The following is an 18,332-nucleotide window of genomic DNA, read 5'->3' on the forward strand; positions in this document are numbered from 1 at the left end:
CGATGGCGTTTGCCAGGGCCTTTTACATAGGTCAGCTTGGTGAATCGTCGCAGAGAACTTTCATGCCCATTTCGCTGGGGAGGAAACCAAGGCTGAGAGGCAGACAGATGGCTACGAAGCGGGGGAGCTGGACTCGAACCGGGTCTGCGCATGCCAACTTCGTGCTGAACCCTTCTGCTTGCTTGCAACTTTGACTTATGTGGCCCACTTTGTGTTCCAAAGGTCTTAGTGCAATGCTGGCTGGACCTTGATCCCTCATTTCTCAACCTGGAGCCCAGGCAACCCTTACATGTGTGACTGAAAGCTTTAGAAATCTGACCGTGTGGCTTCACATTTTAAAAAATCAGTAAAGGTCCTCATTGCCAACGCAGTGAGGAAAAGAGAATTGAGCCCGGGCCCAGAAAATGCAGTCGTATCTCCTGATCTGTTTAAACCTCAAGGCCTTAGTGCTTCAGTAGAAGAGTAAGAGTAAGAGTAAGATTATTAAATACCATTTTCTGAAAAACTGTGCACTTTATCTTTTATTTCACCGTGGAATACCTTTCTTGTTAAACTCTCTTACCCCAGATTTGTACAATGCACTTACAGCATTACTTTTAAAACTGAGATTAATGCTGCTTTTTGAAAATTAATGAAGTTATTATATAGATTTGGTCATCCCATATCTCTGAAAAAAGTATATGATCGATCAACCTAGGAAAGAGCCACCCATCCACAGGGAGGAAAATTAGTAGAAGTTGTAATTTACGATGAATATATACAGTATAGAGAGAAAGACCTTTGGTTAAAATTCTTACTATCACATGCTGCTGGAGGAAAAAAAAAAAAGGCGAAATGAGACCTGCTAATTTTAACTAATTTTAACTGAATTTTTATCCTATCATCCGATTTGATTTTATCATTTGTATTAATATTATAATTCTCATTTTTAATACGAATTATTACATTGAATAATACAAAAGAATTGCAGAAATAAAATCACACAAGGATGATCATTTACTTGCCATTCTCAGAAAAAAGTAAAATATTCGTTATTTTGATTTTGATGAAGAAAAACATAAGTAATATAATTACATACCCATTTTGGACGTGTCTATATTCTCATTAGAATTATTAGATATTAGGACCGTCTGCCTCAACCTCTGCCCATAATGGGAAACCATGTCCATCAGGAACTTGAGGGGGGATGTTCTACACTCTAATACCCATAACTAGGGATATTTTCTTATAATTATTTTTTAAAGTTTATAGTATTTAATCCACCCTCCACTGACCTTGCAGGAGAAATGTTACTATCTGCCTCATAAAAGTTGTTGTGAAGTTTAAATGCTAGAGATTATAAACTGGCATTTAATAGCTGTTAGCTATCATTATTTCTGTTAAGCAGAGGCCTGTTACAAGCCCCTACCACGGGCTCTGCTGCTCAGGATTCATTTCAGATTTATTACAATTTCCCCCACTTGGGAATAAATACTTTCCTGCCCTTTTTTCTATCTGCTTCTGAAGTTCTGTTTTAGGTAGAGGTGTACATCCCAGCACGTTCATTCAATTTAACAGGTTCCCGATTTTTTTTTTCTTTGTACTTTTTCTCCTCCTTTCTTCCTTCCTTTTCCTTGTACTGTTTCTAATTTTATGTGGAAAATTATCTCTTCCTAGATCACTAAGAGATTCTTATCTGAAGAATTTTTGGGCCCAAACACATAATTTAAATCCTTTGCTAGTTTAGCAAGTCATGTTTCCTTCAATTCAGATGAATGCTAACCCTCTTTACAAGTGTAGGACATGCCTGATTCCTAGGCCTATCTCTCAACTCAATGGCTTTCACACTTTTTTTTATTGTCATTTCACATGGAAACCACATGTTTTACAAAGCAACCTAAACACACACACATACAAATATATAACCGAAAGCTAAGTTTCACAAAACAAAACTTATCTTTACGTGTTATATAGTTCGATATATTCTATTTTCTCCTCTTTTCTATTTCTTTGTTTTAAAAAATGCTGGTCACAAGCCACAAACTTCATTTGATGGCATTCAGTTTAAAAATAAAAACTGTCACAAAAACCATATAGTCACAGAAGCTAAAGAGTTTTGGTCAGCACTCTTTAACTGTTATCTTTATTCTAAACTCCATTCCTTCATACCTGACAATATTAAGAGGACAAAACAATTTCTTAACCTCTGTGACCTTGACATTGCTACCAGGCTGTGGTCCCTTTCACTAGACTTGAATCTAGTAAAGTTGTATCTATTACAGCCATTTTCATTTTTCTTTATGTCCTGTATTTGATTTTGACAAAATTAACAAGAACATAAGAAATAGAGTAGGGGTTGGATGAAATGGGATAAACCACCCTCTTCTCCTCAGTGGCACTGATTAAGCTCATTTTGGCTAATTTTTACCCAAAAGGAAATATGTGCCTTTTGGACTTCTCAGTATTATGGATGGTTCAGAATCTGTTTTTTGTTAACCAGTGTATTTCTAATTAACCAGTCGAAGACAAGAGGTTTTGTTTGATTTCATCTAGTTTAACTGATGAAAAGTAACAAGGTGAAAGGGGATTATCGTATACAAGGGCAAGTATCTCCCTTATTCCGTCAGGTTTTAACTCAGAGTTGCTCGTCTGACCAATCTGGCTTTTTTAGAAGTTTGCTGGTTTTTTTCATTTGTATTAATATTCTTTTTCCCACGCTATATGTTAAAGAACAGACATTGTACTCAGAATTCCCAGGCAAAACTGATTAGGCTCTGGTTCTATCATTTTTCCTTTAAGCAATTCTTCACCACTTTCCCTAGGTTCTCCTCCACCATCCCTTGGGACTTATTGATCCTCTGCTTCTTGGCAAATTCTCCTCTCTTGGCTTTTGTGACTTTGGCCTCTCTTGGTGCTGAAGCACTCTGCTGAACCTCTCCCACCTCTTATATGAGTGTATATCCGGAAGATCTACTCTCAACTCTCTCTTCTTTTCCTTTGGCAAACTCAATCTTGGCTTTAACCATCTTCTCTATCAATGACTACCTCATCGACTGAAAGTTGGCAAAATCTACTTATATGCCATTTCTTTCCCAGACCTTGCATTTACCTCCTAAATTATTTAGGATTAGGTTTGGCTATCAGGACAGAAAACTCAAAATAATAGTGGATTAAACAAGAAAAAGTTGATTTCTCTCACAGCAGAGTCCTAGAATGGTATGGCTGTTCCACAATCATCAGGGACCTCAATTCCATCTATTTTTTGCTCTGCCATCCTCAATGCATGGTTTCAACTCTTGGTCCGTGAAGGCTGCTCCGGATCTAACCATCACGTCTGCATTTCTGCTAGGATTAGGGAAGAAAGAAAAGAAAAAAGCATACCCAGCCCTTTAAGGACTCTTCCCAAAAGTTGCATATACCAAATCTGCTTCTATCCATATTGCAGAGTAGGCTGGGAAATGTAGTCTTTATTTGGGGCAGTTATATATCCAGCTAAAAAGCAGATATTTAATACTTTCAGGAAGGTGGGGAAGGAGGGATATTATGGGGTAATTTGGAGCCCCTGCCATACCTCTGTTTCTTTTGGAGTATTTCAGTTTTCTTCTATTTTAACAACATGACACATTGAAAATAATTTCTTCCCCCTCTGAACTTCCACATCTTTTTTTGTATCTATTATAGCACTCATCTTAGTGTGATATTTTGTTGTGTATATTTTGTTCTCCCTAGGATATTACAAACTCCTTTCACTGAAACCTAGAAGATGTATAATAATATTTTTAAATTAATTAGTGCCAATTCTAAGTATTTAACTTTTCAACAAAGTGCAGGAATATACTTTTTTTAAAAAAAGTTTATTTATTTAATCTGCACAGTAAATATATATGTTATTTGTTGAACAAATTAGTGAAAGCTTAATGATTTATGTCTAGGATTTTTATCCATTGTGTATGTGTTTCATTTTTCATTGTTAAGAAAGGAAAAAACTCTGAGATGGTAGAAATTTAATTCTGACTAATGCTTCTTGTATGTATGTTTTTTCTTTTAGTACGGCTGTACTCAGTGGAATAAAAGAGGGACTGCAGAAAGCTATAGCAGACCCTACAATAAAAGCCATTGTGATTTGTGGAGCAGATGGCAAATTCTCTGCAGGTAACCAGTATCTAACCCTCTCCAGTTATCTCTGGAATCCAGCCACAGACCAAGATCAGCTGTGCCTGTGGGTAATACCTTAGTGTTGGTAATGGATATAGGAAACTTGCGTGATAATGAGAAGCATTGTGCAGAAAGAGACAGAAATCACAGGAGAGACTCAGAGAAAAGAACTTTCTTTTATATTGGATTGGACCTTTGGAAGATATTTGGGTGCAGGCTTGATGGCTGTTATACCTGCTAGTATATACCTGTTGGCACATACCTGCTCTGTATATTTTCTTCACCCTATGTGAACTTGAGCCAGTCCCTTTAATCTCCCGAACTTCAATTTCTCTATTTGTAAAGTAGATACAGTAATATCTGTCTCAATGGGTTTTTGTGAGATTAAATGAGATAACATATCTGACAGCCTCTAGTACAGAGCCTGCATGCAGAAGATGTTCAATAAATGTTATTCTTTATTTCACACAAAGTCTTGAAATGGAATTCATTTTTTCTTCTGATAATCACCTATCTCAGTAACCATGCCAGTCTTTATTGGTTTATTCTGTGAAGATACAAAATATTAACAAAATACTGCAAAAGTATTTGAAATGGTGATTCGGTGGTATTTGTGACACTTTCCCTTTTTTCCCAAATGAATATATTATATCCTTAGACAAAGTCACATGGATATGAGGGCCTATGTAATCTTACTGCAGCCAAAGGAATTTCATGTATATTAATAGTAGCCTGAGAAGAAATAGATATTAGAATCATGACAATAAATAAATATAAAAATGGTAATCATTATAATAATTATCATATATCTTTCCTGCTATGTACCAGCACTGTATAGGTTATTTATTAATAATGAAAATAGTAGTATTTGTATGCTTATTATATTTTAATCCTTAGTAACTCCTATAATCTCTATTTACAGAGGAGAAGGCTGAGCCTGAGAAAGATTAAAATAATATACGAAACATTAACCAGCTATTAAATGGCTTACTCAACTATTTGAAAACTTAAGGTGGGAAGCCCAAGATGGTGATTTTGAGGCATGCGGAGAGGGATCAGAATTATGGAGAACTTAGTATTTCTTTGTCAGTAAGGAGATAGAAGAGAAAGAATGTAATTAGGGTTCAGGGCAGAAAAAATTATTCTCCTAGAAAACTTTAGGAATTACCAGATTTGACTTAATATATTTATATAGAACAATGTACCCAACAATTGCAAAATACACATTCTTCTCAAATCTGCAACATTTACAAAAATTGACCAGATACTGGACCATGAAACCTTATCTCAATAAATTTTATTTAAAATGTTATCTGACAACAATGCAATTAAACTAGAAATCAATAACAAAAATATAACTACAAATTCTCTTATGTTTAGAAATGAAATTGATTTCTTAATAACCTTTGAATCAAAGCATAATTCATAGTAGAATTTAGAAAATATTTTTAATTGAATTATAATGAAAACAGCATATATAAGTTGACAAATTCAGTGAAAGCAAAACTTAGCAGGAAACTTATAGCTTTATATATCAGGAAAGAAAAAAGACTAAAACATAATAAACACCTGTATCAAAGAACTAACAAAACAAACAGTAAAATAGACCAAATGAAGTAGAAGGAAGGAAATAATAAAGAGAAGAAATTAATGAGATAGAAAATAAATGTGAATCAAGCGGATCAACAATGTCAAAAGTTAATTCTTTGAAAGACTAATAAAATTGACAAACCTCTGGAGAGATAGATCAAGAAAAAAAAGAGACAGAAAAACAATATATAAAAAATGGCAAGAAGGATATCATTGTGAATACTGTAGCGATTAACAAAGATAATGAAGGCATTATGAACAAATAGAAGACTACAGCCTACAAAACCTGACTCAAGAAGAAATGGAAAACTCAAATAGTTCTATAACCATTAAAGAAAAAGAATCAGTAATAAAAAAAAAAAAACTCACAAAGTAAATTCCAGCCCCAGATGACTTCATTGGCAAGCTCTTACTGAAAAGTGAAGGAAAATATTATGCTAATTTTACACAAATATTTCGGAGAATAAATAAAAGAGGAAACACTTTTTGTATTAGTTTCCGTAGGCCGCTGTGAAAAATGACTACAAACTGGGTAACTTAAAACTACATAAATTTATTCTCTCAAAGTTCTGGAGGTTAAATGTTTAAAATAAAGATATCTGCGATGCAATTCTTCCTCCCAAGGCTGTAGGGAAGAACCCTTCCTTGCCTCTTATGGCTTCCTGTGGTTGATAGCAATCCTTGGTTATCCTCAGCTTTTTGCTGCATCACTCCCCTCTCTACCTCTGTTTTCCTGTGGCCTTCCCCCTGATGTCCAAACTTCCCTGATCTTATATAGATCCACCCTAATCCACTATGACTCATCTTTGCTTGAATACATTTAGGTAGACCCTATTTCCAAATAAGGTCACATTCACAGGTTCTGGGTAGACATGCTTCAACTCAGTACACTTCCCAACTTATGTTGTGAGATTAGTGTAACCTTGATATCAAAACCTTTCAAGGACAGAACGGAAAGCAAAATTGCAGTCCAGTTTCATTCGTACTACAGATATAAAAATCTTAAGCAGTATATTATAAAATTAACTCTAACAATATATAAAAGTGTAATATATCACTTTTATCCCAGAAATATCATATTGGTTAAACATTGGAAGAACAATGTAACTTATTAAAAGACTAAAAGAGAAACCATCATGATTATTTCAAGAGATGCAGAAAAAGCATTGATAACATTTGAAATGGATTAAAGATAAAAATTCTTAGTAAACTAGATATAGAAAAGAAATGTCTTAATCAGGCTAAAATATCTACTTTTAAAAACCTACAAACAAACCTACAAACAGCAAACATCAAACAAAATGGTAAATTGAAAGCTTTCCTTATGGGACAGGAACAAGACAAGGCTGGTTATATTTGTATTTGACATTGCATTACAGGCCCTGGTCAGCTCAGTAAGGCTAGAAAAAGAAATAAAAGGTATAAGGATTGGCATGAAAGAAACAAACTTTATTATCCAGAAGATACGATAGTGTCTATAGAAAAATTAAAGGTAATCTATCAGAAAATTATTAGGGTTAATAAGAATTTGGCAATTTTACTGGATTTAAAAATCAATATCCAAAAATTAATTGCATTTCTATACGCCAGAAACAAAGAGTTGAAAAGTGAAATCACTACACCCTTGTCTGTGCCTCGGTTTCTGTACAATTGGTATAATAATACTAACGTTATGCTGCAAGAAGAATGTAGTGTGAAACTCAAGAATGTGATCTATGGTCAAACAGCCTGAGTGGAAACCCTTATTTTACCAGTTACTAGTCATAGGTCTGAACTAGTCACTTAACATCTCAAAGCCTTAACTTCCTTAGCTGTATAATGGGGAGAGTTAACACTACTTAACCTAGGTGTTAAGAAAATTACATGAGATAACTTAGCACTGTGCCTGATGTATTTATCCAATAAATGTTAATTGGTATTATTACATGAGAAACCATTTAAATCTAAATTCACAGGAATGATAGGCCTGGGATTCAAATTGAAATTTACCTTGTTTTGCTAAAGCCAAAGGAACCTAAATAACAACAACAACAACAACAACAACAACAACAATAAGCTAGAGTGTAAAATATGATGGTTTAGAGAGAAAAAAGCATAATCCCTCAATTGATGTTAGATGAGGTACAGGTAGCAAAAACGAACAAAATAAGACAAATAGGCTGAACAGGAAGTAATTATTTTAACTTTTTAACTTGTATCAAGTTTAATGTTTTCCAGAAATACTATGTTATGGGGGAAAGATCATTATGTATAATGTTATGTGAAAAAAGAAAATATAAAAATGATTTTACAGAATGCTCTCAATATTACTAATAATATATATTGTAGTAAACTTTCACTTAATTCTGACATCAGTCATTTAAATAGGTATTGAGACAAAAAGGTTAAATAACTTACTCAAAGTCCCAAAGCCATTTATATATTTGCATTGGGAAAAAACTAAGAATTTATCAAACATTACATTGTTATCTGTGTGTGGTGATATTTGGGGTGATCTTTAGGTTCTTTATAACTTTGTGTATTTTTCAAAATTTCCATTATGCATGTTATTTTTATAATTAGGAAAAGCAATAAGTGTTGTTACTGTTATTGATCACACACAAAAAAAATCTATCACAAAAACATAATTCTAAGCTGGTTGATTAACGTATAACTCATAAATATGTATGCATTTTCCCTGTGATTTTCTATTGTAATGATTCACCCTTAACAACGATATGGCTTGAAATTGCTGTGAGTGGGTTTGTTGAGCAGTATCATGGAAAAGATGGAAGAGGCTGACTCAGTCTCAGAATAATGGTCACTGACAGAGAATGTCTATTCTACTTCTCTGATCTTTTTAATTTTTCTAAAGATAGAATTGCTACCTAGAATATGGAAACACAGATTTTAGAAGATTACAGGATTCCTGATAAAGATTTGAGGATTTTCTTTCATATTGGTCTACGTTTTCCATGCTATTTGTTCCTTTACTGTGTCTCCACCCAAAGGATGAAGTGTTTTATGGGTCCAAAGAGGTCTGAGATTCCTTAAGAATTATCTGGTACCTTATTGTTACATAATAAAGCCCATGTCTTTGTCAACCCTCTTTTCCTTGTCTTTGTGTCCATAGGAGCTGATATCCGTGCGTTCAGCGCTCCCGTTACTTCTAACTTCTCACTGGGACATGTAGTAGATGAAATACAGAGAAATGAGAAGCCTGTGGTGGCAGCTATCCAAGGCGTGGCTTTAGGAGGCGGGCTAGAGATAGCCCTGGGCTGTCACTATAGGATTGCCCATGCAAAGGTAACAGCTGAGGCTACTTAAGAGGCTTGGTGTGTGGGGTTTTTCTTTAGGGCAACCTTACAATGTAGTCGTAAGCATCAAAGGTGATCATTTTCAAATGGTTAGCTTACTGGTTGACAATTCTTGGGTACCTCTAGCACTGGTGCTCAGCTATTATGTACCAGTTCAATGGTACTTGTTGTTAAAATGTTAAAGTACATCTATTCTGGCTGGTAAGTAGCTGCTACCTCGAGCTCCCTGACTGTCCCTCTGCTTCTCCTAACCCTAGCCCTTGGACCTCCCCATGAAACACCAACTAAAGTGGAACTCCTGGGTCAGTGGAGGGCCCCTGGAACTCTTCTCTAGTACTATGGCCCATGTCAGATTTCACTGAGCCGTGTTTATGCAGTAGGAGGTCTTATATATTTTGATTATCATCCCTGAGTATGCATACTTATTTAAATTTTTATTTCCTATCTTTAAGATTACAGTTTTGTGGTTCCTTATAATTATCAGTACCTAAGAAGAAACATTCCTATTAGAAAACAGCACAAAACTAATAAATCCATTTATTTCTGGAAATAGATTTAATTTGGGCTACTATGTAGAATGAGGTTTGTGATACCAGTCTTATAATGGTAACGTTTTTGTAAGTAATATAGTTTTCTAATAATAAAGATAATGGTCATCATTGTGATAGACTAGAATACACAGCAAAGTATAAAGATGTAAAGTACAATCACCATAATCTCACCGTTCAGAAATAAGCACTATTAACATTCAATTTTATTTTGTTCTGGTCTTTTTCCTATGTAATTAAAAAAAAATATTTATTTCTTTTTTCAGTTACAGTTGACATTCAATATTATTTTATATTAGTTTCAGGTGTACTGCATAGTGGTTAGACATTTATATAATTTATGCAGTGATCCCCCCGATTAGTCTAATACCCACCTGACACTAAACACAATAGTTGCAACATTATTGACTATATTCTCTAGTCTATAGTCAATTCTCAATTGACTATATTGCTGTACTTTACATCCCTGAGGCTATGTTGTAACTTCCAATTTGTATTTCTTAATCCCTCCACCTTTTTCATCCAGCTCTCCACCGCCTCTTCCCTCTGGCAACCATCAGCTTGTTCTCTGCTTCTATGAGTCTGTTTCTGTTTTGTTTGTTTATTTTGTTCTTTAGATTCCACATATAAGTGAGATCTTATGGTATTTGTCTTTTTCAGTCTGACTTATTTCACTTAGTATAAAACCCTCTAGGTCCATCTATATTGTTGCAAATGGTAAGATTTCATTCTTTTTTATGCCCAAGTAGTATTTCGTTGTGTATATGTACCACATCTTCTTTATCCAATTGTTTATTGATGGGCATTTGGGTTGCTTCCATATCTTGGCTGTTGTAAATAGTGCTGCAATGAACATAGGAGTGCTCTGCTGTGGTCTGAAGCCAATCTCAAAGTATGTTGGTTCTGGGTCCTCTTGGGAGGTGTTCTTGTGCAGGCCCAGGTCAGACACTGCCTGTGGCCAGCCAGGGGGTACCTGGTAGGAGCTACAAAACGATCCATGGTTTGTCGCCGCCTGTGCTGTAGCTGGAGGCACCTGGGAGAGGCCACACTGTGAACTGAGGATGGCTGCCACTAGTATCAGGTCTAGGGTAGTTCCACAAAAAGCTAGGACACTTTGAGGCCTGCTGCCATTTGCTGGCTCCTGTAAGGTTTAGCCACTGAGAAAGCTTTCATTCTCAAACTGGGTCAGTCAGGTCTCAGTGAGTCAGCAGGGTGGAGCAGTGGAGCTCATCAGGCCATTCAGATTCGGCCTATGGGGGTGGTCTCAACCCAGGAAAGATTGTACCTGTGTGCTGGCTGCATGGGAGTAGGGCCCCACACAAGGAAAATGGGGACTGTTCCTCCAGTCCTTTCCCTGAAGTTGCACAACTCAGTTTTTCTCTCCCCATATTTCTCCAATGCCACCAGAGTCACCATCCCTCTGCCGGAGTCCAGGGTGAGTGCCTGTGCAGGCCTTTTAAGAGGATCTCGGGCTTTTGCACAGCCTTCCATCCCACTTGGACAGTCGGAATCCCCACTGTTTTTCACAGTCAGAAGTTGTGGGGGCTCCTTTTCCTGGCACCAGTACTCTGGACTGGGGAGCCTGGTATGAGGGTCTAGGGTCCCTTGCTCCTTCATGGGGTACCTATATGGCTGAGAGCTCTCGATTTTCATCCACCACACATGGGTTTGGGACTAGCCTATTTCTTGTCTCCACCCCTCCTACTAGTCTCGATGTGACTTCTTTATATTCTTAGTTATAAAACTTCTGTTCAGCTACTCTTCAGATGGTTCTCCAGGTTGATTGTTCTATAACTTAGTTGTAATTTTGATGTGTTCACAGGATGAGGCAAGCACAGCGTTTATCTACTCTGCCATCTTGGATCTGAGTCCTATAAGACAAAGTTTCTGAGAATTTGGGAAATCCCGGGTAATGTTTGCCTCTACTCTACATATCATCTCATTCTAATGACCTTCATGCCTTCAAACTTTGATAGGCTCAAGTTGGCTTTCCAGAAGTTTTAATAGGACTCCTTCCTGGTGCAAGAGGAACCCAACTTCTCCCCAGACTCATTGGAGTTCCTGCTGCACTTGACTTAATTACCTCAGGTCAGTACAAACCCTGCCAACAGCTGTCTAGATCAATGTGAGGAACTGGACAAGGATTTAGAGAAGTGGCTTGACCATTCTTTACCTATGTGATCTTAAGAGGATACTTTAACTTCTTTGACTATCAATGTTCTTGTCTACAAAATTGAAAGAATACATTCCATGAGAGCTTCTCAAATGTTAACATGAAGATCAAATGTGAGTGCCTTCCAAATGAAAGTATACAAAGTGCTAATCACATTAAGGGTTTTATTATAGTTTAAGTGTCTACTCATAGACACTGGTGTTCAGATAGGGTGCATTATATTCACATCTAATTTACAAATTATAATATAAACAAGAATTAAAACCAGAATTTTCAAGGAATGATTTTAAGTTTTAATGTGGAAATGACTGAATTTTACATTTCCCAAGTATTGAGATATTAGCTACAAATATGAAATTGTTCCCTTTCAATAGGGAATGTGAACAATGCAACACTAGAAAACATTTAGAGATTTTACCAAATATCATAGACATATAAAAATATTTCCAGATGAGGTGAAGTTGGAAGAAAGAACATATACAATTATTTACTGAAAACTGGTATAAATGATTATGAGACCTTGGGTCAGTCACTTTTCCTTTCTGTACCTTAGTTTCTTCATAAATGTGGATAATAATAATGCCTACCATATACTTATACAGTGTGTTGAAGATTAGATAAGTTAATGCATACAATGTGCTTAGAATAGTCCTAGACATGGTAACTTTGTAAGTTTCAGCTATATATTATTATTCCCATATCTTTCTTCTTAGTTAAAAAGGAGAATTGAATAAAAATAAGCTGAGGATCTTGGTAATAGACTATATCCTGAAGAACTGACAATAAAAGAAGCACATGCGTCAGACTCAAAGACCTAAATTTGAATACCAGCTCTACCACATTTAAACAATATGCCTTGTGCAACTTAACTTTCATTCATTCATCCAGCAACTATTATTCATCTTCTCTCATGTGCTGGGCCCTGTTCTAGGCATTGGGCCTATAGTAGCAAACCAAACCAACAAAAATTCTGCCTTCATGAAAATTGTATGGAGAAAACAACAATGACAATAACCATATTGTCAGATTTCATCAATTCAATGCACAGTGTTTTTCCATATCTTTTAAATCAGAATGTCTCTTACATTCATTGTGAGTCATGGCTTGATTGGTAGTGTTTTTTTCTTTCTTAGTTTCTGTGGGTCAGGAATTTAGACGCAGTTTAGTTGGGTTCTAGCTCAGGGTTTCTCATGAGGTTGTAGTCAAAACGTCAACTGGGGCTATAGCCATTTGACAACTTGATTGGGGGTGGAGGATATACTTCCAAGGTGGTTCACTCACATGGATGGCTAGTTGGTGCTGATTGTTGGCAGGAGGCTTCATTTCCTCTCCACGTCTACCTCTCCACAGAGTTGGCACAGTATCTTCACAACATGTCTAGAGGAAGCTGGCTTCCTCTAGAGTGATCCAAAAGAGAGCAAGGTGAAATCTGTAATGTTTTTGATGTTCTAGTTTTAGAGTCACATGCCATCTTTTCTGACCTATCCTATTGATTATACATGTGCTCCTATTCATCGTGGGAGGGGTCTTGAACACCAAAAGGCCAAACTCACTGGGGATCATTTTTGAGACTGGCTACCACAACAGTGTTCTCAGACATACACCTACCTAATATATATAGTAGGCTGGATGGAGATAAGCGCCAAGGAGAAAACATAAAGCAGAAAGGGGGAATATGAAATGGTAGGGATGGGGGTGGGTAATATTTTAGGTAGGGGAGCTACAAAAGACTTTCCCATAAAATAACATTGGAGTAAAGACCTGAAAGAGGTAAAGGAACTTATTATGCTAATATCTTGAGGAAGATATTTCACAGGGAGAAAATACCAAATGCAAAGCCCTGAGGTAGGGGCATACTTGGAAGTTTCAAAGAAAAGCCAGAAGGTCAATGTAGCTGGAGTGAAGTTTAGTAGAGGATGAAGTCACATCATGTAGGGTCTTGAAGTATATAGAAAGAACTTTGGCTTTTTTTTTTTTTTAATGAAGTAGGAAGTGATTGAAATGTTTTGAGCAGAGGGATAACATACTCTCACTTAGGTTTTTAAAAGATCACTCTGGTTGTTGAAAATACATTAATTAAAGGCAGAAATAGGAAGACTAGTTAGAAGGGCTGCTCTAATAATCCTAGGAAGAGCTGATGGGAGCTTAGACCTGAGTGATAACAATGTAAATGGTGAGACATGGTCAAATTCTGGATATATTTTGAAGGTAGAGACAACAGGATTTTATGACAGATCAGATGTGAGAGAAAGAGGACAGTCAGGGATGATTCTAATGCCCTAAGCAGCTGGAAGGATGGTGCCATTACTGAGATGAGGATTTCTGTTGGCAGAGCAGATTGTAGGGAGGCATCACAAGCACTTAGTTTTGGATGTGTTAAGTTTGAGAGGCCTATTAGACATCCAAGTGGAGATGTCAAGTGATAGTTGGATAGACTAGCCTGGAGTTTAAGAGAGAGGTCTTCTGAACTCCTCTCAGCCTCCGTTTTCTCATTAGTAAAACAATCACATAGTGATTTTAAGAAAAATGAAATGACATGACATGCTTCTGTCGTATAGAAGATACTTTATAAATGGTAAGTGTGGGAAGCAGAATAATGGCCCCCAATGATGTCCATGTCCTAATCCCCAGAACCTGTGAATGAATATGTTCATTCAAAAGGGACTAATGTGATTAAATTAAGAGCCTTAAGATGGGAGATTATTCTGGATTTTCCAGGTGGGCCCAATTTATCACAAGGGTCCTTGGAAGAGGGAGGCAAGAGGTCAGAGAGACCTCTTTAAAGCCATGGCTGGCTTTAAAGATGGAGGAAAAGGCCACATGCCAAGAAATATAGGCAGCCTCTAGAGGCTGGAAAAGACACAGAAAGAGATTCTCTCTTAGAGCCTCCAGAAGGAACACAATTCTGCTGACCTGTTTTAAACTGCTGATATCCAAAACTAAGATAACAACTATGTATTGTTTTCAGATAGTATGTGTATGGTAATGTGTTATAGCAGCAATGGGAAACTAATACAGTAGCTGATAACAATGATGATATTAAGAATCTTGCTTTGTGGTTTGGAAAAAAAATTTTATAAGAAAGGACATTAAAATTAATTGTTACTGAAAGTTAAAGGTTCCCTACTGAGGTGAATGAGGAAAAAAACACCAGCATTGCAGGAACTAATCCCATAGGAAATTAATAAGTAAGTGGATCTGGATTAAACTAATAAGTAAATAGTTAACGTTTTCTGATCTTCTGAAATCCATAAGAGAGATAATTCTGGAAAGTGGAGCAATGACAGCACTAATTATTGCTTCTTCACAATTCCCTTGAAGTACCACCTGAAAACGACTGAATTTTTAGCAGTAACCACAAAAGATATGCTTGAGCACATTACAGTTCATTCCCTGATGTTCTCTGTCCAATCGGGTGAGAAGTACAGTGCCCTCCTCTTTCTTCTCCAAGGAGGACTTTCTAGGTCCCGTCCTCCTTGTTCACTGAATAGCGTGGAAAGCCTCTGCTCTATTCTCTTAGAGATTTGCCCCAGTCCTGATTCTTTGTGATCATTCATGGGACAGGGATACCCCCAGGGTCCTAGATTTTGATGAGATACCTCTTATTACTCACGCGAGGGGTTGGGAGTTGTACCTTTATTGAGCCTGCCTTTCAGAATTAAGTCCAGGTGGATTTTCTGTATATTTGAACAAGATGTTGAGGGTGAGTTTTAATACCCAGAGCTCCCAGGCAGCAATAATAAATATCAGCAAACACCATTCCCTGATCAAAACAAAAAAAAACCAGACAAACCAAAATCTTAAAACTAAACCCAAAACCTAAAACCTATGAAAATATTGTGACGTAAGAAAAATGAAATAAATGTGACTCTGCTGAGCACATTAAAGAAAACAAAAATGTAGACAACTCGCATTATTCTAAATTAGAAAAGAAAACAGTTTATTTATTAAATAAGAACATCCTGTTTAAAATCAAAACGTTAGCTCAAGCTATTTCTTTTTGAAGAAATAAAAAGAAGACATGGTACAACAGACAACTGAATCAGCAAAATGGAGGAGACACATTTATAGAATTCAGAAGAACTTAACATAAAGATACATAAAATGTAAATGAAGGCAGCAGACATGGAAGGCATATAATAGAGGTCTCTGCTATGAATAATAAGAGCTTCCAAAGCATGAAGCAAAAAGGTGAGAAGTAATAATCAAAGGAAAAAAATAGAAGAAACTCTTCAGTTAGGAACTAGAATCAGAGATTATATTTTAGCAAGCACACAACTTTCCTATGAAAACTGATGAGATATTAATGCCCTGGTATATTTTGGTAAAGAATTTAAACTGGCAGGAAATAGAATCCTGCAAGCTTCCAAAGGATAAAAACAAAACACAACAAAAGGCTACTTTCAAAATAACTAAAATCCCTCCAGCCACAAGCAAATGTTAAACGTGTGGAACATTCATATACTAGGATGCTATACAGTAGTCTTTAAAATGATCCCCTCAATCAGGAGTTCTTAAAGTATGAGTCAGGGAATGCTGGGTATTCCTAAGACCACTATGAAGTCAGAACTATTTTCATAATAATAGGACATTACTTGCCTTTTCCACTCTCATTCTCTTACAAGTGTACAGAGGAATTTTCCAGAGGCTATTGTATACCATGTGATATCAGAACAGATTGAATGCAGAAGCAGATATGTGAATCCAGCTGTCTTCTATTAAGCCAGACATAAAAGAAATTTGCAAAAATATAAAACAATGACACTCTTCTCACTAAATTTTTAAAAATTTGAGCACATAATTATTTTGCATAAAATGTATTTATGTTAACACGTCATAGGTTTATCATACTATTTTAAAGTGACTTATAATGAAACATTTTTAAAATTCTCAGTTTTAGTTTCTAATACAGTAAATATTAATAGAAATGACCCACATAAACAAAAGCTCTTTGGAGTCCTCCATAATTTTTAAGAATGCTAAGGGATCCTAAGACTAAAAAGTTTGAGAACTGTTCATTGAAATTCATATGTTTTGACACAGTGTACACAATATCCAAATTCCTACTCCTGTAGAGTAAGAAAGGGGAGTTAGAAAAACTAAAAGTATTACGTTTCTTGTCACCAATAAATAAATTAGAAATTGTTATAATTGATGGTGGTATGATAAAGTACACATTTAAGAATATGAACTACTTTAAGTATCTAATGTAGAATTTATAAGAGGACGCACGCAATCCAACATACTATGAAAATTCAAAGCTCATGAGAGTTTATTCTGCAAAAGACAAAATAAGATATAAGATATAGGGGGAAATCATAATGCAGTTGACCTTTGAACACCGTGGGGGGTAGGAGCACCCACCACCACATGGTCGAAAGTCCACGTATAACTTTTGACTCCCCCCAAACTTAACTAGTAGCCTACTGTTGACCGAAGCCTTACCAGTAACGTAAATAAGTCGACTAACACATATTTTCTATGTTACATGTGTTATATGCTATAGTCTTACAATAAAATAAGCTAGAGAAAAGAAAATAAGGAAGAGAAAATACATTTACAGTACTGTCATTTATTGAAAAAAATCCACACATAAATGGACCTGCAAGTTCAAACCCGTGTTGTTCAAGGGGGTCAACTTTAGTGTGAAATGAGCCTTTGAATTTAAGATTGAGGGCAGGGGGTTATCATTTTGTGAGGGGTATAAATGATAAATGTCTGACTATTACAGTGTTTTGTACACATGAAACTAATAAAAAAAAAACAAAGAAATTTAAGGTTTACAGAAATTAAAGCATGTGGGCGAACATTGAGGAATTTTGTGGCCCTGTTTTCAGTATTAAGTCTGAAAGGCAAAAATATTTTGGGAGAAATCTGGCTTCTTTGACCAAAATCAATGAAATGAACTGAAATTGGCCTTTTCCAAAACACTGCTGCTTATAGAAATGCCATATTTTTAACATGATGAGGAGAAGAGGTAAAAACACTAAGAATATGATGGATTTTGATTTGCATAGAAAAGGTCACAGAGAATTAGAAGAAAGCTAACATTAGAATCATACACCTATCTTTTTAAGTAGTCTGTACAATTTTAGGAGCATTTTAAAATGACATCTGGAAAGAGTCTATGTAGAAAATTTTTTCTAAAGGTTGGAAAAGAAGCCACGAAGACAATTGGAAAAAAAAAAAAAAGAGATTACCCAGGGTGGAGAAGAGAAGTCTCAGCTTCAGTTGCCCCAGGGTCTCTTTATAGTAGCTCTAGGCAGGGCTCTTATTAGAGCCCAATGGACTGTGGTTGTTGTCTACGCTGAGGGCAGCACATGAAAAAGCAAGTTGAAATCTCAGCCTGAGAATTTGGGTTGCATGTAAAGAGCTGGGTCATTAGGTCCTTCACACAGAATAAAAGTACCTGGAATCTCATTGATGTTGTAAGAATAGTAGTTTGTTTACTCCTTTGCTTTTGTAAAATCCAGGCCAGAAAAAAACCATTAAAATGGAAGGAATTTTCAGTCCATCATGTGAGTACCCTGTTTCCCTGAAAATAAGACCTAGCTGGACAGTCAGCTCTAATGTGTCTTTTGGAGCAAAAAT

General features: G+C 36.1%; 1 protein-coding gene across 1 annotated transcript in view; it reads left to right on the forward strand.

The window, feature by feature from the left end:
* The window catches only part of EHHADH (enoyl-CoA hydratase and 3-hydroxyacyl CoA dehydrogenase), a 37,532-nt gene that overhangs the window by 273 nt on the left and 18,927 nt on the right, over window positions 1-18,332 (forward strand). The window contains exons 2-4 of the mRNA XM_033130563.1: window positions 4,028-4,131; window positions 8,837-9,009; window positions 11,545-11,656. Coding sequence (XP_032986454.1) covers window positions 4,028-4,131; window positions 8,837-9,009; window positions 11,545-11,656 — 389 coding nt within the window. The remainder of the gene's footprint in view (window positions 1-4,027; window positions 4,132-8,836; window positions 9,010-11,544; window positions 11,657-18,332) is intronic.

This window comes from Rhinolophus ferrumequinum, chromosome 2 (genome assembly GCF_004115265.2).
Source record: "Rhinolophus ferrumequinum isolate MPI-CBG mRhiFer1 chromosome 2, mRhiFer1_v1.p, whole genome shotgun sequence".
NCBI classification, from domain to species: Eukaryota; Metazoa; Chordata; class Mammalia; order Chiroptera; family Rhinolophidae; genus Rhinolophus; species Rhinolophus ferrumequinum.